This window comes from Muscardinus avellanarius (assembly GCF_963383645.1).
Source record: "Muscardinus avellanarius genome assembly, chromosome: 10".
Taxonomy (NCBI): Eukaryota; Metazoa; Chordata; class Mammalia; order Rodentia; family Gliridae; genus Muscardinus; species Muscardinus avellanarius.
In genome coordinates this window covers 1,043,889-1,063,746 of record NC_137796.1, presented here as the reverse complement: position 1 = coordinate 1,063,746, position 19,858 = coordinate 1,043,889, and the positions used below count along the sequence as shown (strand labels likewise).

At 57.4% G+C, this 19,858-nt stretch overlaps 1 protein-coding gene across 1 annotated transcript in view; it reads right to left on the bottom strand.

Annotated features, from left to right (window-relative positions):
* The window catches only part of PIEZO1 (piezo type mechanosensitive ion channel component 1 (Er blood group)), a gene marked incomplete at both ends in the record, with an annotated part of 58,013 nt that extends 47,486 nt beyond the window's left edge, over positions 1–10,527 (bottom strand). Inside the window, one exon of the mRNA XM_080702859.1 lies at positions 10,464–10,527. Within this exon, the coding sequence (XP_080558985.1) occupies positions 10,464–10,527 (64 nt within the window). The remainder of the gene's footprint in view (positions 1–10,463) is intronic.
* Positions 10,528–19,858: the final 9,331 nt, after the last annotated feature.

Below are 19,858 nucleotides of genomic sequence, written 5' to 3'. Positions count from 1 at the left end.
TCAGAGACCTGGGCCACACCCGCTCCCTTCCCCTCCGAGACAGGGTGGAGGCACAGGGGTGCTGATAGGGAAGAGCATGCCGTGCCCATGGGCCTGGGCTGGGCTTCAGCCAGTCTCCAGCCACCATCAGCATGGCTCCCTAAAGGATTCAACGAGAAGCAGCCCCCACAGTGGCATTCACCTAGAATGGCAGCGACTTGGGAGGCTGAGGAAGGAGGACTGCAGGTTTGAGGCCAGCCTGAGCAAATTAGGGAGATTCTGTCACAAAGATAAAAAGAGCCAAGTGCTGGAGCACATGCCTATAACCCAGTACTTGAGAGGCTGAGACCGGAGGATTGCAGGTTGGAGGACAGTCTTAGCAATTTAGTGAGGCCTTATCTCAAAATAAAAATAAAAATAGGAATCAGGCGTGGTGGCACACACTTATAATCCCAGCATTCCGAAGGCTGAGACAGGAGGATCATGGTTCGCGGACAGCCTCAGCTACTTAGTGAGGCCCTTTGCAACTCAGTGAGACCTGTTTCAAAAAATAAAAATAAAAAATAGGGCTGGGGAATGTAGCTCGGAGGTAGAATGTCCTTGGTTTCCATCTCCACCACTGCAAAAATAAATAAATATAAAATAGGGGTCTTTTCATATTAGAGTTCTATCCCTAATATCTCACTAAAATAAAATAAAATAAGATAAAATACAGCTGGGTATTGCGGCACATGCCTGCAATCCCAGTCCTTGGGAAGCTGAGACAAGAGGATCACAGGGGTTTTGTTTGTTTGTTTGAGGATCTCAGGTTTGAAGCCAGCCTCAGCTGCTTAGTGAGACCCCAGCAACTTAGTAAAGCCCTTTCTCAAGAAAGAAATTAAAAAGGGCTGGATGTGCCGGGCGTGGTGGAGCAGCTCGGAGTCCCAGTACCTGGGAGGCTGACACAGGAGGACCGCAGTTCACGGCCAGCCTCAGCTACTGAGTGAGGCCCTTGCAACTTAGTGAGACCCTGTTTCCAAATAAAAATGGGCTGAGGGTGTAGCTCAGAGGTAGATGCCCCCGGGCTCCATCCCCAGTATCTCAAAAAAAAAGTGGGGGGGCCAGATGTGTAGGTCAGAGGTAGAACATCCCTGGGTTCAAACCCCAGCATAAGAACAGACAGGGCTGGGAGAGGAGCGCAGCTCAGTGGAAGAGGGCCCTGAGTTCATCCCCAGCACTGCAAACAGACAAAGCAAGAAGCTAGCGGGTTGTGGTGGCGCACGCTTGTAATTCCCGCGCTTGGGAGGCGGAGGCAGGAGGATAGTACAGGTTCGAAGCCAGCCGTGCTGGCTTGAGAGACCCTGTTTCTAAAGAGACCCTGTTTCAAAACACAAAAAAAAAAAGAAAAAAGAAAAAAAAATAGGTCTGGGAGTACAGCCCAGAGGTAGAAGGGCTTCCAGTACCACGACCAAAGCAAGCGGCAAAGCCCTGACCTCCAGTTCTGCAGGCCTCGAGTGGCGCCGGCACTTCCAAGCGCAGAGTCTGCAGAGCCCGGCCACTGTGTCTGTCAAGCTCCCGAGAGTTCATCCTGGGGGAACGCAGTGGGCAGTGGGTGATGGCCACCACGCTCCCCAGACAGGGACAGGGGAGGCCGGGACCCTGGGGGCCACTCTGGACACAGGGCCCGAGAGGTCGCGCTGGACAGAGGGCGAGGACCTGGGGGACGTGGGCCAGAAGGCAGAGTAGAGGCAGGCTGGGAATGGGGTAGGGGCCCTGAGGGAGGCAGGGAGGGGTGGAGGCCGGCGGTAGCAGGTTGCAGCAGCCAGGAAGGCCTAGCCAGATGCCCGAGGCCACAGAGGCCACGTGATGGAGGCCGCTGGGGGGCAGTGGACATCTAAGCAGCAGATGCACGGGTTAATTGGGGATCATCTAAATTTAAAGTGCCTGCTTCTGAGATGTCCCCGCCGCAGAGGCTGGAACACCGAGGGCTGGGCGGGGAAGGCGCGCAGAGATCACAGCTGACGGTGCAGAAATTGAGCCTCAGGGAGCAGAGAGAAGACGGTGGCCCGATTTAAATGTGGCCAGGCCAGGCGCGGCGGCGCACGCTTGTCACCCCAGCATCTGGGAGGCTGAGACAGGAGGATCGCAGGTCTGCGGCGATAAAGAATCAAAAATAGGGCTGGGAGGGTAGCTCGGAGGTAGAATGCCCCTGGTCCCATCCCCAGTATTGCAAAAATAAATACATAAAAAATAAATAAATAGAATCGGTCTAGGGGTGGAGCTCAGAGGTAGAATGCCCCTGGGTTCAATCCCTGGCACCAAAAAAGGGGGGAGGGGAGTCAGGGTCTAGCTCAGAGATAGAATGCCCTGGGTTCAGCCCCTCCCCCCAAAAAAGACAGGCAGCGGCCACTCTGGGATTTACCAGAGGAGCCACTCAAGCATGCAAAGCTGAGGTTTGCGGCAGGGAAGGCTTAGCAACCCTGCACCTCCCTGGTCCAGGCCGGGCTGGAGGCCACAGCAGGTGTCACAGGTGGCGCCAAGTGTCCCATGACAGCAGGAGGCGGGGCCGGCAGGCGAGGAGGCCCGGCCAGGAGCAGCCTGCAGCCCGCAGTCCAAGTACAGGGCACATGGGTGCTCGGCTGAGCTTCGGCTGGGCTGAGCTTCGGCTGAGCTGCAGTGGATGGGTGAGCTCGCCTCCCTTTTGTCTTTATGTGTTTGGCGCTGGGGATTGAGCCCAGGGGCATTCTGCCTCCAGGCTGCACCCTCAGTCCTCTGTCTCCCTTTTATTTATGTCTATTTTATTGTATGTGTGGTACTGGGGTGGAACCCTGAGGCTTTTCTACCTTCAGGCTATACTCACAGACTTTCTTTTTCTTTCTTTCTTTTTTTTATTTTTATTTTTTTTTTGGTGGTACTGGGGTTCCTGGAAACCCTTCTACCTCCAGGCTACACTCCCAGACACCTATTTTTTATATATATATTTTTAAGTGGAAACAGAGTCTCTTTAGCCAGTGAGGCTGGCTTCGAACCTGAGCAATCCTCCTGTCTCTGCCTCCCAAGCACGGGGATTACAAGTGTGCGTCACCACGCCCAGCTCAGACCTATCTTTATAATTTATTTTGTTTGTTTTGGTGGTACTGGGGGTGGAACCCAGAGGCTTTCTACCTCCGGGCTATACTCCCAGACCTATTTTATATTTTTATTTGGAAACAGGGTCTCACTAAGTTGCTGAGAGCCTCACTAAGTAGCTGAGGCTGGCCTCGAACCTGTGTGATCCTCCTGTCTCAGCCTCCCAAGTGCGGGGATTACAAGCGTGCGCCACCACGCCCGGCTTTTATAATTTATTTTGAAACAGGGTCTCACTCAGTTGCTGAGAGCCTCACTCAGTAGCAGAGGCTGGCTTCGCACCCCTACAATCCTCCTGTCTCGGCCTCCCAAGCGCGGGGATGACGAGCGTGCGCCGCCTTGTCTCCCTTTTAAAACTCCCTTCATGCCAGGCGTGGCGGGCACGCTCGTCATCCCCGCGCTTGGGAGGCCGAGACAGGAGACCACGCAGGTTCAAAGCCAGGCGCGCTGCTCTGGCTTAAGAGACCCTGTTTTCAAATAAAAATATAAAATAGGTCTGGGAATGTAGCCCGGAGATAGAAGGGTTTCCAGGAACCCCAGTACCACCAAAAACAAAACGAAACAAAACAAAAACTCCCTTCAGCTGGACATTGTGGCGCACACTTGTCATCCCGGTATTCGGGAGGCTGAGACAGGAGGATCACAGTTCGTGGACAGCCTCAGCTACTTAGTGAGGCCCTCTACAACTCAGACTCTGTTTCAAAAACAAAGAATAAAAACTAGGGCTTGGGGGTGTAGCTCGGAGGCAGCATGCCCCTGGGTTCCAGGTTCCATCCCTAGTACCACACACAAAATAAATAAATAAATAAATAAATAAATAAATAAATAAATAAGCTGGGCGTGGTGGCACACGCTTGTAATCCCAGCATTCGGGAGGCTGAAACAGGAGGATCTAGGTTCGCGGACAGCCTCAGCTACTGAGCAAGGCCCTCCACAATTTAGTGAGACCCTGTTTCAAAATAAAGAACCAAAAATGGGCCGGGCGTGGTGGCGCACACTTGTCATCCCAGCATTTGGGAGGCTGAGACCGGAGGATCGCAGTTCACGGACAGCCTCAGCAACTTAGTGAGGCCCTCGCAACTCAGTGAGACCCAGTTTCAAAATAAAGAATAAAAATTAGGGCAGGGTGTGTAGCTCGGAGGTTGAATGCCTCTGGGTTCCATCCCCAGACCCACAAAAATAAATAAATCTCCCTTCAATGTTGCTAGAAGATGTGTCGTGTTGGGCAGTGTTTCAACCATGAGCAGGAACTGAGTCAAGGAGAGGGATGGGTTGACAGCGTGCCCGCGCCACCCGCAGAGGCAGCGGGCACCGCTGACCTAGGCCGGCAGCCAGAGCTGAGACGGAGCCTGGGCTGTGGTCCTCGAGGGCCCATCTCAGAAGGTCACCTGCCCAGGCCCAACTGGGCCTTGCTTTACCCTGCCCCTGAACTTTTTTCCAGAAGTTGAGGGTTCCCTGGGAAGGACGGTTAAGGCAGGCAGCTTCTAGGCGCACAGGACAGAGGGACGCGTGGAGGGGGACAGGCCTCACACACCGGGGACGCGTGGAGGGGGACAGGCCTCACACACTGGGGCACCTGCCCAGTCCCTCGGGCCGGGCAGCTCCTGCGACTTGTCTCGGGCCTGGGACCCCCGCCTCACATTCTGCAGCGGCCAGCAGACTCTCCGGTGCTCGTTTTAGCCGCCCGTTCAGTGGCAAAGAAAACCACAGGAGGCTAAGGCGGCCACTGTCCCTCTGTAGCCTGAACCCAAGGAGGGAGAAGTGGCCCCAGCTATATATACCCACGGAGAAAAATAGTGTGTAGATTGGAGCCTGGTAAACAGCCACGCCGAACCCCTGCCGGCCCGTTAGAGGGCACCTAAAAATACCCCCTATAATTATGTTATTAAAACACACCAGAAAAATTGACCCGCCCCTCTCAGCAGGGGCTCCGAGGCCGCAGGGAGCCGGGAGGCCGAGTCCGGCTGAGGGGCTGGGAGGTCCCGGCCGGGCATCTGGAGCCAGCGGCTCTACAGGGAGCAGCTCACCTCCCAGGGCCCGGGCTCCCCAGGCCCACACAAGCGGCCCTGGGCTCGGCCTCAGGTGTCCATGCAAAGGGCCGCTGCCCGGCACCCAGCGTCACCCCAGAGGAACGCCCACAACAAGCCGAAGGCAGGCCCTGGCACTCCAGGAGCCGGCGCCCGCTGCCCCCGAGCTTGGCGCCCCAAGAGCCAAGGAGAAGGCAAGTCCTCGCCGGCCCCAGAGCTCCACAGGCTCGCCAGTCTAACTCACTGCAGTACGCTGCAACCCGGCCCGCTTTGTGATTAGTGCTGCCGTTTGTGGTCAAGCCCTGCGCTAAGTCACAGTTGAGCTTTATCACAGGTATGTGTACACGGGAGGCAAAGATACGCAGGGTCTGGTGCTCTCAGAGGCTTCTGCAGTCCACGAGGGGTCACGAAATACATCCCCTGTGGGGGACAAGTGTAATTAAAACTAAATACAAATTAAAGCTGGGGAGGTGGGGAGTCCAGCCTCCGGCCCCTCCGGCCTCCTGCAGCAGGGTGGCTGGGAGGGCGCTTCCTGCCCCCAGCGGGAGTCTCAAAAAGCCCTCCCTCAGCACCCCCTCCCCAGGCCACCGGCTGGGCCCCTTCCAGAGGGCGCAGTCCCCGGAGTTCCACGATGCCCGACTCTATCCTGCCGCCTCCCCGCTCCAGCCAGACCGGCCTCGCCACCCCATGCTCCTAGCCCCCTCCAGGGTCCCCTCTGCCCACCCAAGCTGGCCTGGCCTTCGGAGCCCAGTGCCAGGAGCAACGGCCCAGTCCCATCCGTCCCCTGCGCCGCTGCTTATTTTTTGCTGTACTAGAGACTGAACCCAGGGGCATGCTACCTCTCTAAGCTATACCGCCAGCCCTGTTTTATTTTTTTACTCTTTGTTTTTAGATTTTTTTTTTTTTTTTTTTTTTTGCAGTACTGGGGATGGAACCCAGGGGCATTGTGCCTCCGAGCTCTACCCCTAGCCCTATTTTCAGTCTTTTTTTATTTTTGAAAAACAGGGTCTCACTGAGTTGCAAAGGGCCTCGCTAAGTAGCTGACGTTGTCCGCAAACCGCGATCCTCGTCTCAGCCTCCCAAGCACTGGGATTACAAGTGGCACCGCCACGCCCCGCTCGGCTGTTTGAGGTCCCGTTCTGGATGGCATGACGTCCCTGTGTGGGTGATGTTGTGGGGCGACCCTGTTGGGGGAGGTATGTCGGGGTGACTGCTTGAGTGACGTTATTGGGAGCCCAATTTTCTTTTGCTTTGCTTATTTTGCAATGCTGGGGATCAAACCCAGGGCCTCGCACACACTAGGCAAGCACTCTTCCCACTCAGCCTCACTTCCGTTGGCAATACTGGGGACCACATGGGGGCCGTCGTCAGGGATCCCATTTGGGGCAGTTTCCCCGGGACCCTGCCTTGGCGTTCGCAGCCGTCCTGGAAGACTTGCCTCACCATGCGGTCCCCCCGCCTGTGTCCGGGGCTGCGCTTCCTGGACAAGCAGCTGGCCACGCACAGGGCTCATGCTCAGTCAGGGAAGCCTGCCTCCAGCCCTCTCCCCGCGCCCACCTCGCTGGCCGCTGGCCAGAAGCGGGCTCCTGGCTCCCACCCAGAGCGCCATCCCACAAGACCTAGTGGGAGGACATGAATGGATTTGCAGGACTCGGCAGAGGCTCTGTGCGCGCCTCAGGGACCTGCCCCGCAGGCTGCAGACGCCCCGGGGACACTGCGCGCAACCCTGGCCTGGAGTCTCCCTTCCTGGGAGCAGCCCTGCGTGCTCGAGGAACCCCAGTGGGGGTGGCTGCCCCCACGCTGCTCCCTCGAGGTGGGACCTGGCTGCTGAACAGACATCTGGGAAAGCGCTCACTCACTCGGCCCTCGGCCCCAGGACCAGAGGAGGCCGGCCTTTCCTTTCCTCTCCTGCTGGGGAGCACCGCCCTGCCCCTCCTACTGCCTGAGAAACCAGAGGCTTTTACAGTCTACTTCACAAGGGAGGAAACTGAGGCCCAGAAAGAGGGCGAGGTTCTGGCCAGCTCAGACAAGACAGAGGGGTCTGGCCTATCAGCGCCTGCCCCCAGCTCCTCCCCAGGCGTGGACAGGCAGAAGGGTCGGGCCCAGGAAAGGTAAACACTGCCCCCAGGGTCGCACTGCCCACCTGCATGAATTAACCTCCTTCCTGTACCCAGATTCCTAACCCGCACAGGAGGCTGCCTTTCTGGGGACACTGGGGTAAAAAGGCCAGGGTGGGGCAGAGGGCGGGAGTGGAGCCCGCGGCCCCGCCCACCTGCAGTCCAGCGGGGCTGCAGGACGCCCGGGCTGGGGTGGACAGGAGGCCGGGAAAGCCCACCCCACAGGAAGGACGCGTGCCACTCTGCGGGTGTGTTAACTGCTTAGATTAACGCTTGGACTCTACCACAGAAAAGGACAAGATTGCTTTAGTAAAAAGAAAAGACGTACATAGAGAAGGCCATGTCTAACTACATATTTCTAAAATAGACAGCTAGGAGAAGCCGAAGGGGTGGCCGAGTGCTGGAGGGGCTGGGATCTGCGGGAGGCATCTCACCCCCCCCCCCCCCCCGGCCCTGGAAGGAGGAGCCAAATTTAGTGCCCCTGTTGGCTCGGGAGAGACCCCACCCAGGAAGCAGCCTGGGGCCAGGATCAGGACCCACCCCCAGTGAGGACATTTCCTGGCCCTCCAAGCACAAGCAGCTAGCAATCACTTGCAGGGGACCACAGTGGCCCTCCTCTAAAACTGCACACACGCAGCCCCTGGGCCTGTCCTCTTCTTCACCGGTCTCCCAGCCTCCCTCTGTCTGTCTGGAAGCCGGCCTCAGCCAGGAGTCGTGGGGGGAGGCTAGACCTCCTCCCACTCTGCAGTTCTGGAATCCAGGCGCACCCCAGACTCCTCCAGGCCGCCTGCAGCTGCTGTGTTCCCCATAATCCTCACTACATCCCGGCCACCGGGCTGGCCTTGCCTCCTGCCCCAGCAGGAGCCCGGTCTGAACCACTGAGTGACTGCTGACAGGAACCCGCTGCTCGAGACCCCTTCCTGCTTCTAGGGCCAACAGTGATGACGCAGCGCTCTGGGGGAGGACGCACGCCACGGCACAGCAGCACGTCTTGGGGACAATCAGGCCGCCCAGGTGCCACCCAGTGCAGCCGAGTGCCACCAGCCCTCCAGGGACAGGAAACAGAGGCGCCTATCGGCAGCAGAGCAACTCTTTCTCAATACCGCTGCCTATCAGCAGCAGAGCGGCTCACTACCTCAAGTCAGGCTAGGAGGCTAGGCCCAGCCAGGAGGTGTGATCCCTCCCGTCCCAAGCACAAAATATCCTTCCTCGACCTCTCCAGAAGCTTCCGGCTCTGGGACCAGATGCCCCAGGAACTGAGCCCGAGGAGGTGGCCACAGTTCCGGGGAGCAGGGGCGGCTCTACCAGGATATGCAGGTAGTCATCCTGTGCAGGGAGTGACCTGGAGGCCGGACGCTCCCCATGACGCAAACCCTCCCCGCCTGAGCCGGCTCTCTGTGTAGCACAGGGTGACTAACTCCTCCAAAGGCCTCCTTTCCAAAATACCACAGAATCAAGGCTTCCAGGGAGGCGCGAGCCCAGGGAAGGAAACACAGCGAATGTTCCATCTCTAGCTGGGCCAACTGGACCCTGACATCAGCCGGGCAGCGAGCAGTCCCTTAGGAGCTGCCCACGCCCGCCCACGGCCAGAGGCTCAGGTGTCGGCAGGCAGGGAGGAGGAGGGGGGCCGGGCAGGCAGGCGCTGGCGACTTCAGGGCGAGCTGAAGGCCGGGCCCCACGCCCAGCACAGAACCGGGTGGGGCTCAGCCCCGGCATCAGTACTGCTTTCATGAAGAGACTGTCCGGGGCAGTTTAGGTTTAGGGAAAGTACAGAGAGTTAGTTAGTCACCTGGGGAGCCTTTAAAAAATATACTGATGACTAAAAGGCAGCCTGGTGGGAACCCCCACGCGGGTGGAACCTGCACATCACACCGGCACTCGCCCACAGAGCAGCGGGAGCCGGGAGGCCCCAGCCCCTCGGGGGTCGAGCCGGCCAGAGCTGGGCTCACCGCCTGCCTGGCACTGCCAAAAGACTGGGAAGGCTTTTTACATTTTTAATGGCTGGAAAAAACTATCAGAAGGATATTTTGCGATGTGAAAATATTTACCATCTGGCTGGTTCGAGAAAACTTTGTTGACTGCTCAAGCAAGGACGGTCCGCACCCAGAGGACCCGCTCCCACTCACAGGGAAAAGCCGCCTAACCTCACCAGGTGCTTCCAATCCCAAGAACCCAGGGAGGCTGCAGGAGCCCAGAGGCCCCGGCGAGCCTGCAGCTTTAAGAAGCTTACCTGCCGCCCTGCCCCAGAGTGGGCTCCCAACCCCTGCCTCCAGGCTGGGTGGCCACTGCCCTGCCCTTTGGCTTTCTTGGGCACAGGGAGGAAAGCCAGCCAGTCCAGGGCCGTCTGACCGAGGACGGTTCCCAAAGCCTCCCCTTCCAACCACAATGGTTTTCACTGATTCCTGCCTTGAAAAATTTCCCCACACCTCGCCACCTTTCAGGGCTACAAATCAAAACACCGCCTGCCTGGGACACTCCGTCAGGGCTGTGTCTCCCCAGCCCCTTCCTACCTGCCTAGCTAGAAGGGCGCAGCCAGTGGAGACCCGCAGGGACAGACGGAGAAGGCTCTGGAAGGCGTTCGGATGCCCCCCAGGGAGGACCAATGGATGGATCTCCACACGCAGACAGACTTACACAACGCAAACCGCTCGTGTTTCTGGCTTGACTTAATCAGGCAGTGGCGACCATCACATGTGGCGGGCAGCTGACCTCAGGCGGCGAAGGGGTGAGGTCTTGGGTGCTGTGCCCTGGCCACGGCGGTGGCAGAGTTACACAGAGCCCCAGCGAAGGGGTGCCTTGCCCTTCTGACACGCGGGGCCACAGATGCCAGGGTTTGGGGCCCCCGGGGCACAGACCCCTCCCGGGAGGCGCAGGGACCCGAGTGCTTCTCCAGACAAGAGCCTGCGCCCTGGGCTGGACGTCGTTCCCTCTGCTAGGAAAACTCCAAATTGAACCGGCTTCGGGCAGGAAGCCGCCTTCTCCCAGGTTGCTCAGGAAGTCCTGCCGCAAGTTTGCACTTTTTTTTTTTTTTCTAACTCGAAAGCGAGAAAAAGAGATTCCTCCTCCCGACCACCGCAGCCCTTCCTGGGGCAGGGCCGCCGCCCGCGCGCTTCTGGAATGCGGGGCCCGCCCCCCCCCGCCCACTCACCGGCCAGGAGCGCGCAGGGGCCCCCCACTCACGGGCCAGGGGCGCGCAGCCCCCCCACTCACGGGCCAGGGGCGCCCCCCCACTCACCGGCCAGGAGCGCGCCGGGCAGCAGCAGCCAGTACAGCGCGGCGCCGAGCACGTGCGGCTCCATGGGGCGAGCGCGGCGGCCGGGCCTAGGGGCCGGCGCGGGGGCCCGGGGGCCGGAGCGCCATGGCGCGGCGCGGATCGCCGCCGTGGACGCCGGGGCCCGCGGTCGCCTCCTGCTCGGGCCGGGGCCGGTGCGGACGGCCGAGCGCAGCGCAGCTCCGGAGCCCTGGCTGGGCCCGACAGGCTCGGCGGCTCCCGCCCTCCGCGCCCGCGGGCCTTTATAGCCCGGCCCCCGCCCTCCCGGCGGCCCGCCTCCGCGCTGCCCCGACGGCCCGGCGCCAGCGCCAGCCCCGAGCCCCCGCCCGGGACCCCCGAGCCCCCCGCCCCGGACCCGAGCCCGGGACCCCCGCCCCGCACCCCGGACCCGCGCCCGGGACCCCCGCCCCGCACCCCGGACCCGCGCCCGGGACCCCCGCCCCGAGCCCCCGCCCCGCGCCGGGACCCCCGCCCAGAGCCCCCCGCCCCGCGCCGGGACTCCCGCCCCGAGCCCAGCGCCCGGAGCCCCCCGCCCGGGACCCCCGAGTCCCCCGCCCCGCGCCCCGGACCCGCGCTCGGGACCCCCGCCCCGAGCCCCCCACCCCGCGCCGGGACCCCCGCCCCGAGCCCAGCGCCCGGGACCCCCGCCCGGGACCCCCGCAAGTCCCCCGCCCCGCGCCGGGACCCCGACCCGCGCCCGGAGTCCCCCCATCCCCGCTCGGGACCCCCGCCCCGGACTCCGAGCCCCCCGGGGCGGGCACTGCCCGGCGTGAGCGCGGCGCGGCGGGGCGGGTGATCAAAAGGCTCCGGGGGCCGGCGTCCCGGACGGCACCCACGCGCGACCGTGCCCCGCGTGGCCGAGAGACTCGCTTTACGCCCGGAGACGCGAGGACGCAGCGCCCCCTGGGGGCCGTGGGTGGAGGACGCGGCTGCTGCCCGGTCCGCAGGGCTGTCCCACTGGCTGGGCCTTAATTCCTTTGCGTGAGAAGTACCGGTGCCCGCACGCCCCCCCCCCCAGTGGGGAGGCGGGTCGGGCTCAGGTGTGCCACCGCCCAGGGCACCTGGTCAGCCCCGCTGCCCTTGAGGTGGGAGGCAAAGGAGGGAGGGCCAGAACCCTGTCGCTGGACTGTCCAGGGGACGCAGGCTCAGCTGCGTTAGAAAGGCAGGCTGGGACAGAAGCTGGGAGGACGGGGAGGGACCGTGGCCACCAGTCTCAGGCACGGACAGCTGGGGTGAGCCCTGCCATCACAGGCCGGCCCTTCAGCTTCACCAAAGAGCCTCCCTGAGAAGGCTGCTGTTCAAGCAGACTAGCTTCCTCTCCCAGACCCACCCGCTGGTCTTGCTCCAAACCTGTGGTTGCAGAGAGGGGAAGTCTCAGAAACTCCGCTGCAGATGTCCCTGCAAAGGAGCGGAATGTAGGCGCCCAAGAATTGTTAATGTAACCACCAGGCATGGTGGTGCATGTCTGGAATCCCCGCACTGAGAGGCTAAGACGGAGGACCACAGGTTCGAGTCCAACCTCAGCAACTTAGTGTGACCCTGTTTCAAAAAAGAAGGGGCTGGGCCTGGTGGCACACACTTGTAATTCCAGCATTTGGGAGGCTGAGATAGGAGGATCGGGGTTCATGGATGCCTCCGCTACTTAGTGAGGCCCTCTGCAACTCAGTGAGACCCTGTTTCAAAATATAAAATAGGGCTGGGGTTGAAGCTTGGAGGTAGAATGCCCCTGGGTTCCAGGAACCCCAGTACCACAAAAAACAAAAACAAAAAACTGTCCACCCACAGGAGCTGGTCAATAAGCTCAAATGTATCTTGGGTATAATACTGTGTAACAGACTCCAGGTATCAATATCAACAGGGAAGGTCCCTCGCTACGATGTAACCACTAGACTAGGCCAGTTTAGCTAGGGAGCAGCGCCCCCTCCCAGCCTGACGATACCCCAGCCCTGGGAGGGGATCTGTCTTCCCTGAGCGTTCCTTCCGTGCTTGCTGGCTTCTTGGTTTACTTTGTACATGCATTACCTATTTGCAAAACAAAGACAGAGCCTCAGAATCAGAAGTCTGCTACCTGCCAGGCGTGGAGGTGGGCGGCAGGTTTAGGGGAGCCTGCTGGCCCACAGCCCTGGTGCCCGGGCTCTGCCTCCAGCCTGTCCACCGGCTGATAATGGAGGGACGGACAGTGGTTCATCCGTACCATGAATGGCTATTCGGCCATTTTTAAAGGCCCTGGTTAAGCCAGGCATGGTGGCCCACACAGGTGACCCTGGTACTGGGGATGGGACCCAGGGGCATTCTACCTCCAAACTATACTCCCAGCCCTATTTTTTTATTCTTTATTTTGAAACAGGGTCTTACTGAGTTGTAAAGGGCCTAAGTAGCTGAGGCTGTCCTTGAACTGAACCGTGGTCCTCCTGTCTCAGCCTCCCAAATGCTGGGATTACAAGTGTGCACCACCACACCCGGCTCTCTTGTTTATTTTTTATTTTTATTTTTATTTTTTCAGAACTGGGGATTGAAGCCAGGAGCATTCTACCTCTAAGCTACATCTCCGACCTGATTTTTGTGTGTGTGTATGGTATTAGGGATGGAACCCAGGGGCCTTCTACCTCTGGGCTATACACCCAGACCTATTTTATATTTTATTGGAAACAGGGTTTCACTATGTTGCTGAGAACCTCATTAAGTAGCTGAGGCTGGCCTCAAACCTGCAATCTTCCTGTTTTAGCCTCCCAAGTTCTGGGATTACAAGCCTACATCACTGTGACAAAAATAAATAAATTCATTCATTCATTCATTCATTCATTTATGGTGGTACTGGGGATGGAATCCTTCTACCTCTGGGCTACACTCCCAGACCTATTTCATATTTTATTTGGAAACAGGGTCTCTTATGCCAGCGCGGCTGGCTTCGAACCTGCGTGATCCTCCTGTCTCCGCCTCCCAAGCGTGAGGATTACAAGCGTGTGCCACCCCACCCAGCAGTATTTTATTTTATTTTATTTTGAAATAGGGTCTCACTAAGTTGCTGAGAGCCTAAGTAGCTTAGGCTGGCTTTAAAACTATACAATCCCCCTGTCTCAGCCTCCCAGCATTCAGGAGGCTGAGACTGGAGGACCGCAGTTTATGGACAGCCTCAGCTACTTAGTGAGGTCCTCTGCAACTCAGTGAGACCGTTTCAAAATAAAGAATAAAAAATAGGGCAGGAGGTGTAGCTCGGAGGTCGAATGTCCCTGGATTCCATCCCCAGACCTGCCAAAAAAAAAAAAAAAAAAGATTTTTTTTTAAAGGGTGGAGATGTAGCTCAGGGATAGAGTGCCTTTGAGTTCAATCCCCAAGACACAGCTCCCTCTCTGTCTTTCTCTCAGTGATCCTCCGGTCTCAGCCTCCCAAATACTGGAACTACAGGTGTGGGCCACCACACCCGGCTTACTCATTATTTCGAAATAGGGTCAGCCAGGCATGATGGTGCAGTTCTATAATCCCAGTACTTGGGAGGCTGAGACAAGAGGATTGCAGGTTCAAGGCCAGCCTCAGCAACTGAGTGAGACCCTATTTCAAAATAAAAAATAAAAAAATAGGGCTGTGACTGTAGCTCAGAGGCAGGATGCCCCTGGGTTCAATCCCCAGTACAAAAAAAAAAAAAAAAAAAAAAGGACCTCGTGAAGTCACTGCACACTGGCCCCAGCCTGCAGCTGTCTCAGCCTCCATGCCCTGGGGGTGCAGGTGTGTGCCACCTCCCCAGCTTTGGGAGGCTGAGTTTTCATCTGTGAGGCTACTGGGTAAGTTCCTGAGCCTGAGATGTGGCTGACCGAGCTCCTCGAGGACACTTGTGTGCGGCTGAGTGGTCAGCTGCATGCAGAGGTCACCACCAAGGACAGGCGTCCAGGGCCCGCGTCTCTCCTCGCCCCTCGGCGGTTCCTGCGTGGCCCACCCCGCTGAATCCCAGTGGGAGCCTCTGGCTCCAGCCCCGCTTCCTGGCTCCACAGGAAGGAGACTGTCCCACGCGGTTTGGGTGGTGCTCTGCGGTGGAGGGCTGGCGGCCATGTGCCTGGCCCTGGATTCGATCCCAGGACTGCCCAAAGAGGAAGCTGGGACAGGGCGCATGCCTGGGATCCTAGTACTTGGGAGACTGAGACAGGAGGAGGCAGGTTGGAGGCCAGCCTCAACAACTTAATGCGATCATCAGTGCTTTAGCAAGACGCTGTTCCAAAACATAAAAATAAAAAAGGCTGGGGTGTAGCTCAGAGGTAGAATGTCCTTGGGGTCAATCCCCAATACCAAGAGAGAGAAAAAGTAAGGAGGGGGTCCAGCTCAATGCCTAGGAAGCCTGTGCTGTCCCTGAGCCAGTTGCCTGGGGAAAGGACAGACAGGTACCCAGCACACCCACCCCGGCCCCAGGGCAGCAGCCGCCCCTCACTGGCCCATCACCCTACCCCTGAGAGGCCTCCCGCCCCTGTTCTGACCTCCATGGCTGTCACCGAGCTGTCTCCAAGGAGCACAGAGTTCCTGGTTATCAGGGGCAACACCTGGCAACAGAGTGGCCACTGCTGAGGGGCGGGATCCCACCCACACCGCCTGGCCGGAACGCTGGGGCCGCTGCCCAGAAAGTGCCCTGTTCTGCTCCAGAAAGAAAATGCCTGGCCTGGCAGCACACACCTGGAACTCCAGGCCTTGGGAGGCTGAGACAGGAAGATCTGGGTTCGTGGCCAGCCTCAGCTACTTAGTGAGGCCCTGTTTCAAAATAAAGAATACAAAATAGGTCTGGGAGTGTAGCTCAGAAGTAGAATTTCCCTGGGTTCCATCCCTGGGAATGCCCCTGGTTCCATCCTCCATACTGAAAAAAAGAAAAAAAAAAGCTGGGCTGGTGGCTCACGCTTGTAATCCCAGTACTGCAAAATTAAATTAAATTAAAAATAAATGCTTGTAATTCCAGCGCTTGGGAGGCTGAGACAGGAGGATCCCACAGGTTCAAAGCCAGCCTCAGATAATTAGTGAGGCTCTCTGCAGTTTAGTGAAACTCTATTTCAAAAAAAGAATTAAAGTTGGGCATGGTGGCACACACTTGTAATCCCTGTGCTTGGGAGGTGGAGACAGGAGGATCATGCAGGTTGGAAGCCAGCCTTGCTGGCTTAAGAGACCCTGTTTCCAAATAAAAATATAAAATAGGTCTGGGAGTGGGAGTGTAGCCTGGAGGTCGAAGGGCTTCCCAGTACCACCAAAAAAAAAAAAAAAAAAAAAAAAAAAAAATTAAAAAATAGGGCTGAGGGAGTAGCTTGGAGGTAGAAAACCCCTAATTTCAATCCTCAGTACCACAAAATAAGTAAATAATAAAATAGGTTTAGGGTTGCCGGGTGTGGTGGCGCACACTTGTAATCCCTGCGCTTGGGAGGCTGAGACAGGAGGATCACATGGGTTCGAAGCCAGCCTCAGCTACTTCGTGAGGCTCTCAGCAACTTAGCGAGACCCTGTTTCCAAATAAAATATAAAAAAGGTCTGGGAGTATAGCCCAGAGGTAGGAAGCCTCTTAGTGAGGCTCTTTACAATTCAGTGAGACCCTGTTTCAAAATAAAAGATAGGGTTTGGGGTGTCACTCGGAGGTAGAATGCCCCTGGGTTTCATCCCCAGACCAGAAAGAAAGAAAGAAAGAAAGAAAGAAAGAAAATGCAAAGCCAGCTTTCTCCTGCCTCTGACACCTGAAGCCACGTAGGACAGCCAGGCGCCTGTCATGGCTGAGATGCGGAGTGAGCTGCTCCGCCCTTTGCCCTGGGCAATCAGAGCAGGCCTGCTGAGGGCAGGTTTTATGAGAGCCCCTGGTGCAGATATGGAAACTGAGGCTTGGGAGGAGAGTCCGGTCGCTTGACCTGTGGGCAGCAGTGGCAGCCGCCTCTCCACCCTCCAGCTTCGTCCCGTCAGTAATGGATTCCAAGGCTGTCTGGCAGACAGGAGCCAAGTGTAGATTGATTCTGGCTGAGGCCCCAGCATCCAATGAAGGTGACGCCGCCTCCAGGCTTGGCCACAGAGCCCACGTTGCAAGCCAAGACCCTGGAGAGCTCCCTGGTGGCTACAGGTGAGTGCCAGGCACTGCACAGGACGCACGCCGTGGGCCTGCACCTCCACGCAGGCTCCCGGCCTGAGCCTGGTAAGTACTGGCTGGTCACATGAAGGGAGACTTGGGCACAGTCTCCAGGTCTCCAGGGTAAACACGTCCAGGTAAATACTCCCGTCCCTTGGCCATCTGGTCTCCCCCGAAGGCACGCTAGCCAGGCCGTGTCCCAGGCATCCCATCCCTGTAAGTCAGCACGATCCTTTGGGTGACCCCTGAACACGACTTAGCAGGAAAGGGCTTCATCCCTGGCCCCACACTCTGTATTTTTATTAGTGCAGCGTATGGACCAACCTCTGTGACCACAACTTAATAAATGCTCAATGGCCAGGAGAAAGAGAAACCCAGTCAGAGATGCCTCGTCAAAGAGGTGCGTGTACGGACAGAACTGGCTACTTACTAAATAGAGCCTCGTGAAGGGCTGTGGCCTCCCAGACACCAAACGGAACCTTCTTGAAATCCTTTGAGCCTGGTGGTGCCTGCCTGTAAGGAGGCTGAGACAGCAGGGTCCCAGGTTTGACAACAGCCTCAGCAAGTTGCAAGATTCTCAGCAACCTATGGAGACAGTGCTTTGAAATAAAAAATAAAAGGGACTGGGTTGTAGCTCAGAGGTAGAATGCTCCTAGGTTGGCCGGGCGTGGTGGCGCACGCTTGTAATCCCTGCGCTTGGGAGGCTGAGACAGGAGGATCGCACAGGTTCGAAGCCAGCCTCAGCTACTTAGGCTCTCAGCAACTTAGTGAGACCCTGTTTCCAAATAAAATAGGTCTGGGAGTATAGCTCAGAGGTAGAAACCCCCTGGGTTCCACCCCCAGTACCACCAAAAAAAAAATGCCAGGTGTGGTGGTGCACGCTTGTAATCCCCGTGATTGCGCAGGTTCGAAGCCAGCTGAGCTGGCGTAAGAGACCCTGTTTCCAAATAAAAAAATATAAAAATAGGTCTGGGAGTGTAGCCCGGAGATAGAAGGGCTTCCAGGAACCCAAGAACCACCAAAAAAAAAAAAAAAAAAAAGAATGCTCCTAGGTCCAACCCCCAGGACCACACAAACAAAACAAAGCAAACACAGAAACACGTCTGAGCTCCGTGACCGACCGCCTGCTCTGCCTCACCACCCGTGTCTTCCACATGGTGGGAGACAGCTGTCCCACAAAGGATGGGTAATCCTGCCACCAATCCCAGGAGAGCGGCTGAATAGCTCAGTCTGGCACCTCTCATCCAATCAGCCATGACCAGGAAGGGAGCTAACATCAGATTGGCTCAGCCGTAAATTTCTCAGCCAATCAGCTGTGACCAGGGGCAGGGCCACAGGCACAAACGGGGGCCCTGAATTCCATCACTGTAGCAGAGAGGATTGCAGACTTGGGCCAGCCTCAGCAACTGAGCGAGGCCTTCCACAATGTACTGAGACCTTGTTTCAGAAGAAAAATAAAATAGGGTTGGAGGTGTAGCTCAGAGTTAGAATGTCCCCAGGTTCAGTTCCCAGCACCACAGGGGAGAAATAAAATCCAAGAGCAGCCTGCTGCGGTGGGCACGCTTGTAATCCCTGTGCTGGGAGGCGGAGACAGGAGGATCCCATTCGTGGCCAGCCTCAGGTGCTTAATGCGGCCCTTTGCAACTTAGTGACACCCCATTTCAAAATAGGGCGTGGTGGGCACGCTTGTAATCCCGGCGCTTGGGAGGTGGAGACAGGAGGATCGCACAGGTTTGAAGCCAGCCGCGCTGGCTTAAGAGACCCTGTTTCCAAATAAGTATAAAATAGGAAATAGGTGTCTGGGAGTGTAGCCCAGAGGTAGAAGGGCTTCCAGGAACCCCAGTACCACCAAAAAAAAAAAAAAAAAAAAAAAAAAAGAAAGAACTGGGATTACCTGTGTGTGCCACGGTGCCTGGTAAACAATCTATTTAAAAGCCGGGCGTGGTGGCGCACGCTTGTAATCCCAGTGTTTGGGAGGCTGAGACAGGAGGTTCGCACGGGTTCCAAGCCAGCCTCAGCTACTTAGTGAGGCTCTCAGCAACTTAGTGAGACCCTGTTTCCAAATAAAATATAAAAACGAGGTCTGGGAGTATAGCCCAGAGGTAGAAAGCCCCTGGGTTCAACCCCCAGTACCACCAAAAATAAATAAATAAATAAATAAGAGATAATAGGACTGGGGGGTGTAGCTCAGAGGTAGAATGTCCCTGGGGTCCATCCCCAGACCCGCAAAAATAAATAAATTAATTAATTAAATAAAAAAATATCCGCCGGGAGTGGTGGCGCATGCTTGTAATCCCCACGCTTGGGAGGCTGAGACAGGAGGATCGCGCAGGTTCAAAGCCAGCCTCAGCTACTTAGTGAAGCTCTCAGCAACTTAGTGAGACCCTGTTTCCAAATAAAATAGAAAATAGGTCTGGGAGTATAGCCCAGAGGTAGAAAGCCTCTGGGCTCCAACCCCAGTACCAAAAAGAAATAAAATATAAAAATAAAAATGCAAGCGTTGGTACAGCTACCCTGAGCCATCAGGACTTTGGCCCAACACGAGGCAGAGTCCCGAGGCCCTGCTGTATGGGCACCCCTTCCCACTTGCTGGGCCTGAGACGTGAACCCACCCTCACCTCCAGGCTCCTGACGCCCAGCGCCGAGACTGGCTTGCACCGCACGCAGCCTTATGTGCTGGTCCTGTAGCCCCTGGTGATCGTCCCTGCAGGACGCAGCTCAGCACCCACAGCTGCTCAGGGTCTGCGTCTGCTCCGGGCCTGTGCTCCAGGCGTGGCCAACGTGGTAGCGATAGCGCAGGGCTGTTTCCTCCCGAAAGTCCTAAAAGTGGGGGTGACAGCACCTGGCCATCCGTTCAGGTGGCAGCTGGCAGCTGGGTGGGAAGGGAGTCAGTCCCCTCCAAGGGGTCTCCCTGGATTTCTTTTTTTTGGCAGGTCTGGGGATGGAACCCAGGGCCATTCTACCTCCAAGTAACACCCCCTGCCCTACTTTTTATTCTTTATTTTGAAACCGGGTCTCACTGGGTTGCAGAGGGCCACACTAAGTAGCTGAGGCTGTCCGCGAACCGTGATCCTCCTGTCTCAGCCTCCTGAAGGCTGGGATTACAAGCGTGCACCACCACGCCCGGCTTCCCTAAAGTCTTAGTAAACTAATACACCTGGGTAACCCACACCTCTGTGATGACACAGACCACTTCCATCACTCCAGAACATTCCTTCATGCTCCTTTAGAACCAATTCCAGCCCCCAGCTCGTGTGTGTGTGTGTGTGTGTGTGTGCGCGCGCGT